At 40.7% G+C, this 14,469-nt stretch overlaps 1 protein-coding gene across 11 annotated transcripts in view; it reads right to left on the bottom strand.

Moving 5' to 3' along the window:
* LOC136855611 (zinc finger CCHC-type and RNA-binding motif-containing protein 1-like) overlaps positions 1-13,502 on the bottom strand; it is a 137,028-nt gene extending 123,526 nt beyond the window's left edge. For 4 of the 11 annotated variants that reach the window (XR_010858085.1, XR_010858083.1, XR_010858082.1 and 1 more), the window contains exons 1-2: positions 13,350-13,477; positions 7,488-7,649 (exon numbers count right to left, since the gene is read on the bottom strand). Coding sequence is in view for 6 of the 11 variants with exons in the window: in XM_067132713.1 (XP_066988814.1) it covers positions 7,488-7,639 (152 nt within the window). In the remaining 5 variants the exon portion in view is untranslated. Of the gene's footprint in view, positions 1-7,487; positions 7,650-13,196 lie in introns of all 11 variants that reach the window. The other 7 variants (XR_010858089.1, XR_010858087.1, XM_067132730.1 and 4 more) reach the window with 7 other exon arrangements.
* Positions 13,503-14,469: the final 967 nt, after the last annotated feature.

The raw sequence follows: 14,469 nt of genomic DNA, 5'->3' as shown, positions 1-14,469 counted from the left end.
TCTGTGAAGATAAAACTTAAGGGCCCTTACTGGACAGAGAGTTCTTTCTTCTTCAGACAGCCCCACTATCTCGACAATTTCTTAATCGTAAAGAACGAGGCCATGGATTCGATGGCGATTTGTTCTTAGCCAGAAAGTCTAGGGAAAAGGAGCAAATTGCATTCCCCTGAGAAAATCCTATGTTTCTGTCTAAAGCATGGATTTCACTGGACCTCTTAGTGGTGGCCAAGGCAACCAGAAAAAGAGTTTTCCTGGTTATATCCCTTAAAGAGATAGATTGCATGGGCTCACAATGTGAACTGGAGAGCCACCTAAGGATCACATCTAAGCTCCAGGACAGCAAAGGTTTTTCTTTAAGCTTCGCGGTATCAAAGGGCTTAATAAGGTCGGACAAATTCTGGTTCGACGATAAGTCCACTCCTTTATGGTAGAAAACTGAGCTAAGCATAGCTCTGTATCGTTTAATAGTAGAGGTTGAAAGTCCTTTAGCGGAGTGTAGGAACAGAAGAAAGTCTGCTATTTCTGCTACAGAGGTCTCAGAAGAGGACACATTATTTTGGCTGCACCAGGACCTGCAGATGAACCATTTTGCCTGGTAGACATTACCTGAAGACTGTCTTCTACACTTCGCAATTGTGTCTGCATGCGCTCTTGAAAAGCCCTTCTCTCGGAGCAGTCGCCTAACAGTTTGAACCCTGTTAGGGCCAGAGAAGACAGGTTTTGGTGGAACTGACTGAGGTGAGGTTACCTGAGAAGTTGTTGCTTCTGTGGCAGCAGTCTCGGGAAGTCTGCAAGAAGTTCTAGTAGATCTGGGAACCACTCTTTTGCTGGTCAGAAGGGGGCTATCAAGATCATGGATAGCTTTTGATGAGACCAGAATTTGTTGATGACTTGCCTTACTAAACTGAATGGGGGAAAGACATACAGATCTTTGTTGGACCAATCCTGCAGCATTGCCAAGAGATCTGGAACTGGTGAGCAGAAGAGAGGAAGTCGGTGACTTCTGGAGGACGCGAACAAATCTATTATGGGTTTCCCCCCAGAGCTTCCACAGATCCAGACAAACCAACGGGTCTAATGTCCATTCTGTGGGAAGGATCTGTCTTTGACGGCTCAATTCGTCTGCAAGAACGCTGAGTCTCCCCTGGATAAAACGCGTTGTCACTTGAGTGTCGGTCTGGTGTAACCAAAGAAGAAGGTCCCTTGCCGCTTCGTACAGGGAGAAAGAGTGGGTTCCTCTTTGTTTCTTGATGTACACCAGTGCTGTCGTGTTGTCTGAATGCTCTACTACTGTCCTCCCCTGAATTTCTGAAATGAAGCACTGTAGGCCCAGAAATATCACCTGTAATTCTTTTACATTGATTTGCCAGTTTTGCTGTTCCTGAGACCAGGTCCCTGACACTTCTTTTAATCCCAAAAGAGCTCCCCAACCTAGGTTCGATGCATCTGAAAAGAACTCTAGGCTGGGTTTCAGAGGATCAAGAGATTTCCTTTCTGACAGTCTCTTCCTGGAATTCCACCAACAAAGATCCTCCTTGACTTCCATCGTTATCGGGAACACGAACTAGTCCTGAAACTTCTTCCTGTTCCAGCTGGCTCTGAGGAAGAAGTGGAGAGGTCTCAGGTGAAGTCTTCCCAGAGTGACGAATTGTTCCATGGATGAGAGGGTTGCCAGATGTGCGAAAATTGTAACATGGTCCTGGCACAAGTGTTAAGAATGAAACAACTCGTTTTAAGCTGTCTCTTTGGCCCTAGGTTTCAGTAAAGGTATGGAAGCAGGAGACTACATCTTTCCAGCAAAACTCTGGCAGAGTAAATTTCCCTCCATTTCCAAGCAGAACCCATGTTTGGGCCAAAACCAGAAAGGACTGGTTCCTAGTACCTCCTAGGTCAACCCCACTGATGGAGAAGAGGAGTCTTAACTTGGGGGAGATGTCTCTTTTACCGGACAGGAAGTGGATATTGCCACTGAAACTGCCCTGCTGAACCCGGAAGGACCAGGAACACAGCCTTCAGCTGTACATGAGAGAGATACCTCAAAAAGAAATCTATCTCCCATGCAGCTATCATTTACTGAAGGGATCCTAATAGGATCCACTTAACCCCGTCTGAAGCATCTGTATCTTCTAAGGGGTATAGTGAGTCATCCACGACTTCTGTTCTTTGGTTGCTGGGCAGTCACAGCACAGCTGCCTGGGCACAGTCAGTTTGTGCAAGCTCCCCTAAAAGGGAATAATGCATTACATTTGCTGACTTCCACAAGGAAATTATGAACAGTATCAAGGATGTCCTTGCTACTGAGAGTCAATAGATCAGAGACATTATCCATGATTCCAAACACGAATTCAAGTCAGTCCTGGACACTGAATTAAATGTAAGATGTAAAAATTCTCTGCCTTTAAACAAAAGAATAAAGTGGCTGCACAGCCCTGCCCAGGCAGGGTCTGGGTTTAGAGCTCCGAATGGTAGCAACAATAAGGCCAGTTCGGGCTAAGAAACTTCAAATCAAAGGATAGTAGGGGCTCCAGTAACTGCCCCTGATGATACTGATAACCCTTGGTGCAACACCTCAGTGTGTATCTTCTTTGCTGATGGTAAATACCTTATCAATGAATGGAAAACCATGATTGAAGTAGAACATGTAAAATTTTGGGGCGGTAGCATTTCCTAATACTGAATGGCACTTAGTCCCTCCTTCAGTAGGCATTGAGAAACAGCTGAAGGAGATGGTTATCCTACCTACAAACAATAGCACTGAAAGCCACAGAAAGGACCTTTTATCAGGTCCCTTCACTTTTCAAGCAATTAATTATGTGAAGGCAAATGTTCAGAATTTTGTGGTAACTGGGAAATGAGAGCCAATGGCAGAATTAAAGCCAGTTGTCTCTTTCATCCTTGTGTCTGATAATTCTACTAAGGAATGGAAAACAGTGGTCCTTCCTTGTGATAAGAAAAAGCTCCCTCTGGATGTGGCTACTCAATAGTTTGGGACCCATATGAGAAAAATCTCAGAGGAAACAGCCTTAGCTGAATTTCATCCTGGGCTCCACCTCCTCAATATCATAACCTTTACTAGTATGCTGGAAGTTTCTATTTGAAGGCTTCCAGAATCCTCTAGAACAATGTTTGCTGCTGTAGCCAAAACATTATGGGGAGCACTCTATGATTTTCTAGTGTCACATAAAGGCTAGAAGGGAAACATGGGCGGACTCCAATATGTCACTCCCCAATGTATCTTCCTTATTACATTCTAACCCCTTCTGTAAGGACCTTTTTGAGGAGCATGCTGTGGCTCAACTCAATGAATGGGCCTGACAACAGAAGTGTACAATATACACTCTCCATGGAAAGAGTCGCATGAGACTCTAGTCGCCCCTAAAGGATCCTTACAACAACATCAAAAGGGACAACAGCAGCAAGAGCACCCCTTTCAAAGTAGGCAAAGATGCTCATACTGAGAAAATGAAAAGCAACTCTTGGAATGCCTATTAAAGACAAAGGAAAAGGTGGAGCCCAATAAGAATGGTATGGTTGGGAGGTGTCTTCTACCGCATCATATGCAATGGAAGTCCTCCTCTTGCTGACAGATTATCCTAAATGGGCTAGGGTGGAAAATGGTCTCATCTTTTCCCCCAAACCCCCTTTTAAGAGGGTTTCCAAGAACCAGAACCCTCTTTGGAAGATTACATGCTTAAGGCCCTTTTAGAAGGAGCCATAGAGATACATACGTATATTTGCCACCAAGCACGTCCCCTCAGTGCTCCAAAGAAGGATTCCTTCGAACGGAGGGTGATCCTGGACCTATCAAAATTAAACAAACACACTGTTTGACACAGTTTCCGGGTGACTACTGTTGCCCAAGTACGTTCAATCATTTCGCAAGGAACCTGGACCATCTCTATAGATCTGAAAGATGCATACAGTACTGACACGTTCCTATTGCTGTTCCCTTCCACCCCTCCTTAGGGTTCCGGATAAGGACAGGTAACATACAGATTCAAGGTCATGCCCATTTGGTTAAACATTGTCCCAAGAAATTTTACAAAATTAACAACAGTAGTTGTCTGGGAACTCGGAAAAGAACAAATCCCGCCTTACACCCAGCAGACACTTTTACTGGCTGGGAGTTGTTGGGATACTCTTCATGACCCATTGTTTTTCCCCACCAATACTCACAACAGAATAAGGAAGGAACTGAAAAGGTTCCTTGCTCAAGTTGGAGCGTATAATGGGTCTGTTACAGTTCGCATCTGTGGTAGATCCAATCCTCAGATTACAACTAAAATGTAAACAAATTCTGACTATAGCATACATGAAAAAAGATTTGTGGTTGACTTCATCAAAGGAGTCAAATAGTTGGGGAAATATTCTGACAATGGACCTAGAAGGTGCTTCTGGCAAAACAAGTCGCCCTGACTCCGTCTGTATAAGTGATAATACACAGAATGCCTCCTTGACAGGTTTGGGAGGCCACTGGGAGGACCGTCAGGTAGCAGGGAGGTGGTCACCTGCTCTGAGGAAGTGTCATTTCAACTTTCTGGAGTTAGTGGCTGTTATCCTGTCTCTTGGAAAAGTGAAACCTCCAAAAAGGGACACACATTTTGTTGGTTCTAAATAATAGGACTACTATGTCCTGCATTAAGAGGTCAGCTCGTGTTCGCCTCCTCTCAATGCAGTGTTGCTATCCATCCTTCGGATGGCGCAAGCAAAGAAGTGGTACTTGTCTGCAATTCACCCCACAAGGTCTTTCAATGTAATAGCAGTCCAAGTGGATGTTAGACAATCACTCCTTTCAATTAATTGCCAACATGCTTACATATCCAGAAGTGGACCTGTTTGCCACATGTAAGAACCATCAACTCCCAGTGTATATGTCTCCAAATCTGGACAATCAAACAATAGCAAGAGATGCATTCCTACAAGACTAGAACAAATGGAGGATGATATACCTTTGTCTCCATTGTCCCATTGTTTTTTGAACAAACTTCTAGCTTTCAATAGAACCGCTTGCTTAATAGTCGCAAATTACTCAAATTAGCCATACAGGCACTGGTTCCTATTGCTTCAACCATGGGTGAAGAATTCAATTCTATTATTGTCTGCTATTCTATCCCAGTCAGTAGGGAGGAAAGTTGTCTATGTGTCCTCCAACCTGAGCGGAGACCCTCACGAGTGGATTTTCACAATCTTGTCTACTGTGAAAATTACCCACCCAACATTGCTAGGTACCTAGTGCAGAAACTATAGACATTGTCTCTTCAACAATAATAGTCTGTGTGAAAGTATGGTTAGATTATGTCCATGCTAAGAGCCCAGTTGAGATCTTTGTTGAAATACTTCTGCATTTTCTTATATATATCCTTTGGAAAAAAAAGTGCTTTGCTGTTATAACAATCCTGGCATACAAGGCAGCATTGCTGGAACCCTTGCTTTATGGATTTGGGATTGATTCTAACACAGAAATTGTTACTTCCCTCAGGTCTTTTACACTGCAATGACCTGCTCCTGCAAGGCTTCCCATTCCTGGGTCCCTGAATTGGGGGCTTAAGCTTCTGTCAGCTCCTCAATTCATTGGGCCCAATACAACTCTGACATATATACTGCTAAAGGCAATCCTCTTGACTGCTTTGCATCACGAGCTTGCATTAATGAACTGGGATCTCCTAGACGGGGACAATGAGCTGAGAATAGTTGTAGAGCCCCTTATTAAAAAGGCAGACCCCACTCCTTTCCTAAGTCATATGACATTCGAAAAGTAAGAACATCGTTAGTTTTCTTTGGAAATATTTCTTTCAAAGAAGTCTTTGAGCGTAAAAAGTGGTCATCAGGAACAGTATTCCTACTGCCAAAAGCTTGAACAAATTTGACTACACTGTGTATCAATAGGTGGTATACCAAGTCCTGACTGCATAGGTGCTACGGCAGAAAACCAGGGGTCATCTTGTTGTGGTGGGTATGCTAAGCTATCGTTGGGAAAGGTGCAACAATACCGCAACCAAACCCAGCATATTTAGGCAAGTTACTTTAGAACTACATCTTAGTAATTGTAAGTTTGTGTTTAGTTTCATGTTCTTTGTTGCCAAATGGTATGGGTATCTGGAATAAAGAATGTGGTTTAAGACTTGTGGCTTAACCTTGGACCAAAAATTTGATCTGGATTGTTGGGATTGAATTTTAAGGGCTTAGCCATTTCATCACCTGTCAATTTTTTCGGTAAGCTCCTTTGAGGATGAACAGCGGCTACGTTATCAAAAAGCAGGTTTTGACATAGGATAAACCTATTTTTGGTAGCCGCTGTGAGTCCTCAAACCTACCCACTTTCCCTGACGAAAAGGCATGTGATTTGGGTGAATAATTATCCTGCATACACCTGAAAAAGGTTGCTAACAGGAATGGAATCTTGGCAGCCGCTTCAGTGTCAACGTGCACTATACTGGCCAAACCAACTAGAAGAGAATTCTTTGAAATTGGTTGGTCTATCTTACGGAACTCCTCTAGGGATCATGAGAGTAACTCCTTTGAGGACTCACAGCAGCTACCAAAAATAGTTTTTCCTATGTCAAAACCAGTTTGTTTTTTTTAAACTTGACCATGAAGAAAGTATTTTTGATTCAAGGGATGCCTCTACTTCAGTTGAAGGAGGAAATGAAATCCAGGACCTTTCTTGTGGAGTAAAGTAATGCATAAGAGGTCAGGTAGAATTTTGATACTGTATTCCATATGTACCAGATTTTACTACAGTAGGCTACATGAACAAATGAATTTACTATAAACACTTAAATAATTTTTATCACTCTCAAGCTTCATCATCTTAAAAAAAAAAATGAAGAAAGACCTTCTCTGATGTCCTTTAAGAGCCGCAAGTATTTGTCCTAAGATGAAAACATTTTAAAAAAGGAAATCCTCAGTGCTCTTACTGCCAAATTCTTTGGACAAGTAAATGAATGATTTAACTTTGCCTCAGACATGTTAGCATATGAGTTTACAGAAATATTTTATAAGACTATGGGTCACAAAATTATGACTGTTATAAAGTAACCTCTCTGATTTTTACCAAACAGTCTTAACTCCATTTCAAATTCTACGACTAGAGAACTTTGATTTGAGATCCACTTCCTCATTCTTTACCACAGATCTTTAATATCTCTCACTTGGCCCCTGAGAGTACCAGGTCAAGTGTTGCAACCCCTGAAAGAGGGGATGTAACTATCTCATTGTCTCCATCTTTGTTTTACTTGAAAGCTACACCATGAGCAATGATTGAAAAACATGGTTTTCCTTTTAAAAAAGGAAATCTCTTATGGAAAAGGCTTACTGCAGTTCATATTAAATCTCATATAACCACATGAAACAAGTGATTAAGCCTAAGACAGTATACAGGTACTGAGCTTTAAATTCTAAATGGCAACTTCCCTAGGGAAACAAAATTTTATAATAAAGGTCTACAAACTTCTAGTATAAGTTTAAGCAAGAAACCATTACTCTACCTGACTAATTTTCCAAACTTCTCAAATATTTTGTGAAGATCTGTGTTGGTAAGGCTGAAAGGTAAATTAGATACATAAACTGTGCTGCGACTTGGGGCCAAAGAATTTCCAGTACTGTGATTCACTGATGGATGTCCTTTCATAGCAGCCATTTCTGTAAAACTGAGTGGTTTTTAATATTTCATAGTACTGTACTGTACACTAAAATACAACAATAAACTATAATCATAACTATTTGTTACTTGTATATACACTGCTACAAGCATAACATGTTACAGTATTGTACTTTGGTACTATATATAACCCTCAAACACCACATGTTCAGAATGATAACATTGCATCAAAACCTATGATAGGTGTTTTAGGAAACAGTTAATATAATTATGGATACTGTACTATAATTATAAATATAAAAAATATTATTAGATGGTAATATTTAGCGTAGCAAGCTACATATAATGTAAAAATACAGAATGCTTGTGAACTACATTATTTCCTATTATACAATTGCAGTAATCATGAAGTCAGCACTTCCCTCATACAAACTCTAAAAAAGAAGAATCTCATCTAACCAGCCATGTACGCAGGTAGGACATTGTCACTTGTGGTGGTTTACTCCGTGGCCAGTGAGGCAAACCACCTCACTGATGAACACGCCTCGCCACCTTTTGGTGTTGTATTTTTCAAATTTTCTGCTTATTTATCTTGTTTTCATTAATAAACTTCAACTGTATTTCCTTAGTCTTGTAATTATAACATCCAGTGCTTCAATACTTTCTACATACCTTAAGTATTCCTTAATTTTTAAAAAAATGTGATTTGCCTTATTGCTAGATTCACCTTCTTTAAGTTCATTTAATCAACAGATGGTTTTCACAATTGTTTACATTTGATGGTAATATTTGGATGCTTCTTAATTTCCTGCCAAAGAAATGAACCACATATTTTTCATTTGCTTACCTCATGTTTTATGCTTTTCTGACCCTTAATGTTGCAGTAAACTAACAAGCACCCTAAACATAATTACGGGACCACAATGGAGACTCAGGGTCTTTAGGGTGAACAAAGTTGAGGTGGAATGTGAATTCAAAAATGAAGATGGAGAATGAAATAGGCTAATTGTGCTGGTAACATGTACATTAATGAAAGTAGAGAGAGGACAAAAACTGAACTTAGAGTGAATTCCATAAATAAGTAGCAAAGCTTTGGATCTGGAAATCATAAGAGTAGCTAAAAATGATGAACTTCTGCTGTATTTTAATATAGCTCAGATTAAAATAACAAATACCAGACTCCCATGCTGAAACAGCAATCTGGTTGTCAAGTGTGATACTGAGGATAGGATAAGTTATGCTGCACGTTTGGAATAGGCTAGGCTATGCAGTGCAATTCAATGAATGTCTGGTGGACTGGAATATAAAATTTAGGCCAAAGGCCAAGTGCTAGGACATATGAGGTCAATCAGCAATGAAAGGGAAATTGAGAGTAAAGAAGGTTTTAAAGGTATAAAACGAGGAAAACCTCACAGTTGCACTATGAAACAACTGTTAGGAGAGGGTAGAATATAAGATAAAAGAAGGAGAATATGAACGGAGGTATGGTAAAAGAAATGAAAGAGGTTGTAGCTGGGGCCAATGAACAGTAAGTAATGCCTACAGTGCACCGTGTGAGGTGCAACAATGGCACTACCCCCTACGGGAACGTCTTAGGGTAGTTTACAGACAGAACAACAGGATCATGTTTCTGATGTTTAGTGTTGCTGGTGGGGGGGGGGGTTCCACAGGAGGCATAAGAGAGCTGTCTCCTCTTAGACAATCTAGAAGGAGGGAAGGTGAAAATGGTTTTATTTTGTTCCCTCTTCTCCACATACTTCAATAACACCGAAGGCTTTCTTAGTGGAAGAAGAAAGCACTAACTTGGGTAGTCTCAGAGACTCGGAAGACTGTGACTCCCCAAGAAAAGTCGACATGGGCGAAGAAGGAGCTGCAAGCAAAAAGCAACTCGGGAAGGTAGCAAGAAGATACCTTAACAGTGATGCATAAGCTGAAGGACGAACGTTTTGAGTAATAACTTCTTCCTCATCCGAGGATACAAGAGACAAATCCAAGTCCATAGGTTGAGGGATGACGGAGCCTTCTTCAACTGGCTCAAAATACTGTGAGCTTGCTCTGAATCAGGTCTACCTCGTAGGGTGCTTGCTTGCTAGAGGAGGGTAAAGCCTAAAGTGCTTAAGTCCGAGTCAGAGAAGAATGCCCAACTGCTCGAGGAACATTAACAGCAGAAGGAGTCAAAGCATCGGCGGCAGAAGCACGTTGAGTGGAAGAGAGCAGGCACTCTGGTGCCAACGGAAGTTTGGGGCCAATGGGCACTTCATCTTAGTTGGCGATCCATTAATCATAGAGTGGACGGGCGAAGACGGGAGCTCTGTGACGCTCTAGAGAAGACGGGCGCTCTGACACAGCAGCATGAGAAGGAGCCAATGAGCACTGAGATGATTTTGGGCGCTCGGAAGAAACCGGGCGTTCGGCAGTCAAAGGAGCTTCTGACACTGCAGGGCGCTTAGGTGCCAGAGGAGACTCGGGTTCATGAGGATGCTTAGGAGATGCCTTAGACAAAGAGCACTTACGAGAAGCAGGATACTTGGAAACCGCTCCCTGACTCTCTACCAAAGGAGGAACAGAAGGAAAATGCTCCGGACTGTCCCAGTGACTGCAAGACAGGTGAGGACTGCAAACAGGTTCTTCGAATTTCTTATATGGCACTGGAGGAGAATGCGACACATCACCCGCACGCCATTTCAAACGGTGTGATTCATCCACAAAACACCATTGGCGTCTGGGAGGAGAACACCTGAGCTAAATGAAAGACGATGCATGTCCAGGGATACACCTTTCCAGTGGCACTTGGCTGCAACCTGGGATTCAACAACAGGTTCAACCAAGGGGGCGACTACCCGTGGGCAGACCCCACCAACCTCCCTTAGGCTACTAGTTTGACTCCTCCCAGGTTTAGGGGAGTATGACATTGACCTTTGCCGAGGAGAATCGGCAGGATGGGCAGCCACCTCCTCCACCAACACATCACTAACACTAGGTGCAATCGGGCGCTGTACTGACACTGCACTGGCACTGGGTGCAACAGGGTGCTCCGAATCACTCTTATTGTCCATAAGGACCTTAACTGATGAAACTAATTGTGCAATAGATTCTACAATCAATTCAAACATTTTATCAATTTTATACTCAAGGCTGGCAATGGTGTTGGGTTTGGAAGCGAGAGAGCTGGGTAAAGGAGTGGGTTGCATAGCAGGAGAACTGGGTACGGGATCAACAGAAATAACAGGAACGTCAATCTCGATGTTAGCATTATCAATATCATGATCAACAGGAGATTCCTGATTAGCTAGACTTACTAATCCGTCTGGCTGTTGCTTTTCTCTTTTATCTCTAACAAGTTTATTTAAATGAGATCTTAAAGTTTTCCACTTCTTACTGTCCCAGTCCAAACATTCATTACATCCTAGGTCTTCTGAACAAAAAATGCGTACTGCAGCCTTTGCTGCAATACCTAAAGCTAGTCTAACTTGAGTCTGACATTTGGAAAACAAGTCAACTAAAGTCACAATCGGTAAACAAGGTAAAGCCGAATTATAATGAGAATCACAATTAAGGGCAAAAACAGTCTAACTCTATCTAATAATGCCAAAAGGCTATCCAAGCAAGAATACTTTACCAAATACGACGCAAAATCAATAGATAAGACAAATTCCAAAATCAGAGATGCTACTAAAAGCTGGTGTACAGCCATTAGCCGGCAGAAACAAATTGAATACTTTTGCTAGCCATTCCTCTCTTACCCCTGAAAGTGGGTGAGGTTAGTTACCTTGCTAAGCAAAATAGCGCGACCCATGAATTTCAAAATTTTTAGCTGCAGGTTAATAGAAACTATAGCAATGTAATTACTTGGTAAGTTACTTATATAAAATTGATTTTTCCTATGCTTTTAGTGTTGCTGATGAAGGAGGTGGTGATGTTTATTGTCAGTCAATTATTATTAACCTCATATCTACCAACCAGAGTTGGGGACCCTTTGGGAATGAGGGGTTTGGGAAACGTTGGGAGAAAGACCAGCATGTCATGTTGTTGCTATGGAATGGTTCTGCACAGGCACAAGTCATCAGGGAGCCATATGTTTAAGAAGGGATTGACAGGCCATGTTATATACTTAGTCCAAACACCTGCTGGCCTCCCCCCATGAAGGAAACTCCACTTTATACCAAAAGCTCCCCTATAACACTCTGCATGCGCAATAGCATTCCAGGAAGGCCGGTGTACAACTTCTGAGGTTAATTACAGTCGACCGACAAAAAATAATGGAAAATTCTTAATAAGCAACCAAAATACTATAAAAAAATAAGTTTCCAAAGTAATACCCGATGCGGAGCTCTTGCTTAGTTCTACCAATACGTTTTCTCTCGCTATAGCCTAGGCCTTCAATTATCATCCACTATTCTACTTTATAATTATACTAAACTAGGGGTATACTTATTCCCTGGCAAAATAAATATATTTAAACAAATATTTCTTTCTTTCAGTGTTAATAAGTTTAGGCCTACACTCGCTTTAGGCCTATAATAATCATCCATTATTCTATTTTATAATTATGTATACCTAAGATATACTTATTCCCCAGAAAAACAATTTTCCAAATATATGTAAACAGAAATTGTTTTTGTTTTCCATGTTAATAAGTTTAGGCCTACTCTCACTTTATACCTATAATAATCATCCACTATTCAGCCTATTCTACTTTTATAATTATGCATATTAAAGATATAGTAAACCCCTGTATTTGCAGTCTCACCTATTCACAGATTTCTCTGTGGAACTTATATACACATTATTCACGGAAAATTCGCCCATTCACGGTATTTTTCACTGATAAATATTCACTAATTCCTGTATTTTCATGACTAAATGTGCTTTTTGAGATAAAACTATTAAAACACTCAGGTATAAGCATTTTTTGGGATCTTTTTGTGTTTAAACTATCAAAATAGGCTGTTCTAAGTGTTTTTAGAGGGGTTTTAAGTATCCATGAATTTCAGCTATTTGTGGGGGGGGGTGTGGTATGCATCCCCCATGAATACAGGGGTGTTTACTATACTTACTTGTTCCGAATTCACTTGGTTTGATTTGATTTCACCAATACTGTCCTTGTTTTGAAGAGTGACATTAGTATCCTTCAAAAAAAGTAAATGCTTGTATGCAAACCAGTTTGGAATGTAGTTAGGCTAGATGAATCACCCTATCCCGGAGGTCTACCCCACCCAGAACCCTGCTTCTCAAAGGGGTCCCCTACCGTGTTGGATGAAGTTGTGTGGTTAATTAAAGTCGACCAACAAAAAATAAAGGTAAAATCTTGATAGGCAACCAAAATACTATACGAAGTCATTTTTAAAGGGAATCCCCGACGCTGAGCCAATGCTTAGCCTAGCTCTACCCACAATAGCTTACAGTGTAAAAAAAGAATCGGACAAAAAAACGCATGTGACTCCCATCGCCGGTGGGAAGACTTGCTTTGTCGTATGCCACGTTGATTTCCAGGGAAAAAAAAAAACGCATCCGCAATCTCATGCGGTATGTGCGCTGTCGAATGCGTCAAAGGCATGAGGCAAATCGAACGAAAAAATGAGTCGTCTGGACGTACCTTTACACAGCAATCAGTAGCTACGCCACTTCATCAAGGATCTAAGCTTGGCTACTCTAACCCAAAAACATTCCCGGCGGCCTAAGCTACAGAGCTAACTATCAAAAACGCGTATTAATCTTAACATAATAATCACCTAGGAGGATTTAATACCTGCAGAAAGAAGGTACAGTATCTTCTCAGAAACGAGCGTCACTATAAGTCTTACGCTAAGCTATGTAGACAGTGAGTGCCAGCGGCATATTTGTTTACAACAATGTAGCAGTAGTAGAAGTAGTAGTAACAGAAGGACAATTCTTTAAAACAGCTCCGTCGTGCGTTCCAATTTACCTTCCATCGTGTTTATTTTCTCAAAATGATACTATATATTTTTAAGATTCATCCTATTGTTCAGTTTCCTCTGCAAACAGATCTGTTAAAAGTAAGGTATTGTTTATTAGCTCACCTTCCTCTTCTTGTTATGGCTGCTGCATAAAACTGAATCTGTTTCTGACATTATGGGCAACAAAGTAAAAAAGTATCTATATTTTCAATTCTTCCCATGAATCGTTTATCATTTTGCTCTGCCGCGTTTAATCTAGCTCTATTTATCAACATTTTCTTTTCGCTGTTTTCATACCAGGTGTGTTCTCTTAGGGTCTTAGATGTCCTTTAGATTTTAAAGGTCGATTTTTCACTAATCCCTCGTTTCCATGGTTGTTTCCCAGTTACATCATTTCTTTTAATTGCTATGTTCTTCAGTCTATTCCATTTCCATCTATTCCTTCACAAAGTAACTTGCCTGTTATAACCATCGAGTGGCTGGATGAAGCCTTTATGTCAGATCTTGCGGCTTGGTTATCTATTTTTTGCAGTTCATTTATTTCTGGTTTTGTTAGCTTCATTATTTCCATGGGCTATATGCTGGCATTGATAGTCCTCATCAGTACAGCTTCCCATCATCTTGCTATAAGTTTTACTTATGACTGAATTAGCCATGTTTGCCATCTGCTATAATTTGTTAATGGATCTTTTCAGGTGTTCTCTGAGAAAATAGTTCAAATGATTAATTGTAACACCTAGAGATCTTATTTTGATATCTCCTAAGTCATCTACACTGTTCCTGTCGTTGAATACTATATATATATATATATATATATATATATATATATATATATATATATATATATATATATATATATATATATATATATATATATATATATTATTATTTTGTCGTCATTTCAGTTTTTCTATACTTTCTCCACTAAAAAGTAACTTTCCTGCCACCTAT

This window comes from Macrobrachium rosenbergii, chromosome 3 (genome assembly GCF_040412425.1).
Source record: "Macrobrachium rosenbergii isolate ZJJX-2024 chromosome 3, ASM4041242v1, whole genome shotgun sequence".
NCBI lineage: Eukaryota > Metazoa > Arthropoda > Malacostraca > Decapoda > Palaemonidae > Macrobrachium > Macrobrachium rosenbergii.
This window is presented reverse-complemented; position numbering and strand designations above follow the sequence as displayed.